This window comes from Apis dorsata, unplaced genomic scaffold (assembly GCF_000469605.1).
Source record: "Apis dorsata unplaced genomic scaffold, Apis dorsata 1.3 scaffold_102, whole genome shotgun sequence".
NCBI lineage: Eukaryota > Metazoa > Arthropoda > Insecta > Hymenoptera > Apidae > Apis > Apis dorsata.
In genome coordinates this window covers 206,649-210,437 of record NW_006263400.1, presented here as the reverse complement: position 1 = coordinate 210,437, position 3,789 = coordinate 206,649, and the positions used below count along the sequence as shown (strand labels likewise).

The 3,789-nt window shown below is 28.1% G+C and overlaps 1 protein-coding gene across 2 annotated transcripts in view; it reads left to right on the top strand.

Annotated features, from left to right (window-relative positions):
• The window catches only part of LOC102674732 (tachykinin-like peptides receptor 99D), a 32,380-nt gene that overhangs the window by 22,110 nt on the left and 6,481 nt on the right, over nucleotides 1-3,789 (top strand). For both annotated transcript variants that reach the window (XM_006612268.2, XM_031508806.1), the window contains one exon: nucleotides 1,105-1,255. In XM_006612268.2, the coding sequence (XP_006612331.1) occupies nucleotides 1,105-1,255 (151 nt within the window). The remainder of the gene's footprint in view (nucleotides 1-1,104; nucleotides 1,256-3,789) is intronic.

Below are 3,789 nucleotides of genomic sequence, written 5' to 3'. Positions count from 1 at the left end.
TGCAAAATTAGGAAAAATAGAAATTGATAGAACTTTTTGCCAAATATGCTTTCCAAGCATAGGCAAATTAGGTGATATCGCGTTAAATTTATTCTATTCTTTTTTTTTAAAATAAGATAAAGGATAAATATAGGTTTCATAGAGATAGGTGAAAAATTAAGAAAAATAGAAATTAATAGAACTTTTTGATAGAATTTTTTTCTTTTATATATATTTATTCTATTCTTTTCTTTTAAAATAGGTAAAGGATAAATATAGGTTTCACAGAGATAGGTGCAAAATTAGGAAAAATAGAAATTGATAGAACTTTTTGCCAAATATGCTTTCCAAGCATATGCAAATTAGATGATAACGCGTTAAATGTCGAAAATTAGAATCGATGGGTCTTCCCAAGTTTGATCAAAATCTACCTTTTCTTCTTGGGTTTAGAATCTATTCTTAGCTTCTCTATTATAGTTCTAAGGTGTGTTAGAGGATAGATAGTGAAAAGTAAAGACAGCAGATATAGATACCTATTATTAGCTATTAATAATAGGAGAGTATTTTTACAACAAGCTTTTATTTTTGTTGTATGTTTTTTTTTCTTAAAGTTAAAAAAAAAAGTTATATGACACGATTCTCGAGTTCAGGCAGATCATCGACGAGTCCTCTTGAATGTTTCCTTAAAAATAATTATTTTTTTTTTCTTCGTGAACATCTTCACCACTTTCGAAACTCGAAAAATTTGATCTTGTATCCAACTCCAAATTCAAATTGTGTAAAAATAACGTACATTTAAAACACAAACGTATTTTAGAGATGAGAAAAAATTTACAATTTCCTCGAATTTTAGGAATTTAAACAAACGAATTGTTACTTTTTGATTAATTCAATCGAATTGGAAATTGATAGAACTTTCTGGCAAATATGTTTTCCAAGCAGAAAAATAAAATTCGTCAAAAATTTCTTTAAATCACGTTTCTGTAAGTTTACAGAAGAAAAATGTACATTGAACTTCGTACATAATTCTCTTTCCTTTTTATCTTTCGCTCCTTTTTTCTTTTTCGTTCGTACTCGTCCGTAGATTTCGTCCACACTCGAATTCAAATTTTCCCGCGTTTTCAGGTACAACGTGATCTTCATGGTGTTGACGTACATTTTACCAATTGGATCGATGACATTCACGTACGCAAGAATCGGTTTGGAATTATGGGGCTCGCAAAGCATCGGCGAAAATACTGCGGGCCAATTGGAGGGTATAAGGAGCAAACGAAGGGTGCGTAATAAATAATAATAGATCGAAATATTTCTCTCGTAATAATAAATAAATTTCAACATTGACTATATATGATATACTATAGTAAGTAAGATCGAAATATTTCTTTCGTAATAATAAATAAATTTCAATATTGATGATATACTATAGTAAATAATATATAATAAATTATAATATTAAGTTATATAATATAATAATAATATATAATATATATAAAGTAATATAATATATAGTATTATAATATTTAATATACTATATTATATTATAAAGTAATATAATATAATAGTATTATAATATTAAGTAATAATATGTGATAAATATATGATATTTATATTAAGTAATATATGATATATTATACTATAGTATAATATATATATTATATGATATACTATACTATAGTATAATATTTAATATATTATATCATATAATAATATATATTATATTAATCTACTATAATAAATCAAGTCGAGTGAAATGCTTTCATCGGTTTGTGAAACAGATTGCGGATGAAACGATGAACTTTTCTTTTTTCTTACGAAACAGCGAAACTATATAACCAATCTCGATTAATCGATTTTAATTAATTTTATTCACACTCTTGTGCGCCTCTTGATCAACATGATAAACGATCGTGAAAACGTAAACATACGAAAATACAAAAATAGATGACTCGATTTAAAGATATTACATTACGAATGTAATATCGATCGAATTATATTATATTATATTTTAAAAAATCGACGACGAGTATTCGAAGAGTGTAAAAAAAAAGAAAAAGAAAAACAGAGAAGAATCCACTCGAATCCAGTTGAAGTTTTTGCACGACCATTATTTTCGACTACATGAGCATTCACCCGTTATCGGGCAACAAAATTGGCTTTCATTTATTCCCCAACGCAACGGTTGTTTCGTTATTAATCCCACGTTTCGTTATTAAACCGCGATATGATTTCATGCACTTGTTTACAACATGTTTTCTGTTGTAATTGCAACTCGAGGTTGCACGAAAAGGTAATAATATAAGACCTGGATCCGAGTAATAAATCGGTTAAAATACTTTCTTTCTTTCTTTTTTTTTTCGACCAATTTTTGACGCACGATGCACGATCGATCTGGAAAACGAGCCGATAAAATTGCAAACTTTTAATCGAACGTGCACGTAAAAATAATCCAATTCTTCCATATGTAACATGATTACACATTCTCTGTGTATTGGATGGAAACAATATATTTCATCGTTTCAAAATTTCCTATTATTTAACAGCTATACATTCTCGATAGCCTATTTTCTTCGAAAGAAATTCCCTTATTTTGATTGAATCTTTTCAATTTCTAAAATTTCAAATCGTATCCTCTTTATTTGATATCACGTCGTACAATCTTTATATTTGATCGTGTCACATTTTAATTTAAATGAAACCTTATATATCTTTTATTTATATTTATAATTAATGTCCTTTGCGATTGATATTTAAACGATTAGTTAGAAATGTATATAAATACTTTATAAAAGTATTTATAATAAAAATATGAAATATATCATGTTCAATTCGCAGAATTAATTAAGAAGAGATTAATAGTACATTGGACTTAGAAAGAAAGATAAAAATAATGAAAGAGTGATAGATTAGCATATTCGTAACGAGAGACGCCATCTTGAAAATGGATAAAGCGTTTGCAGACACACGTTTCTTTTCTTACTTTTGCTTACTTATATTGTTGCATTTCGATCGTTTAATCCACGATAAAATTCACGATAAATTCCTCGAACACATTTAACGAAATTCAATTACGATGCATGTAAAATAGTAGCATCTTGGAGACTGATAATAGTGCTTCTATTTAAAACCGTAAATCCAATTCATCGAGACCGTTTTATTGCACCATTTTAGAGAGAATATTCTTCCTTCGAAGAGGATCGAATGGAGAATTATCCTTCAGAAATCTTCAAACATTTTTTTTTTTTTTTTTCTTTTTTAGAATTATATCGACTCAATTAGAGATCTGTTTGATTCGACATTTTTTCAAAAATTGAGACTCTCTATCTCGTGATTTTCGTCCGAACGAAAATTGAAAAATTTTTCGATAATTAAGAGAGAGTTTTACGTTACTCTATGATAGTTGGCTCGTATGCCAAGTAACCTACATACAAGCCATTAACTACTATAAAATACAATTTATAGAATGGTATATCGCTATAAATTAATTCTGGAAAGCACCCATAGAATATTTGGCTCGATCCAGTAATTGTAATATTTCGATCTCTTGGATATAATTTTGCGAAACAAATTTTTCATGATGTTTTCGAAAATAATTAAGATTAAAAAATCGAATCGTTTTATTTCAATTTTCTTCCACATCTATCCACGCATTTCATCCTTTCAAAATTTCCAATTCTCTGCAAAATAGAAGGAGAGAAGGAGAGTATTATTTCCCCTATATTGGTCGTTTGCCAAACGAGAAAAAGGTAAAATCAACTGACGATTTTTCGATTCTTTCCAATTTTCCTTGGACGTCATTCGAACGAAAATAAT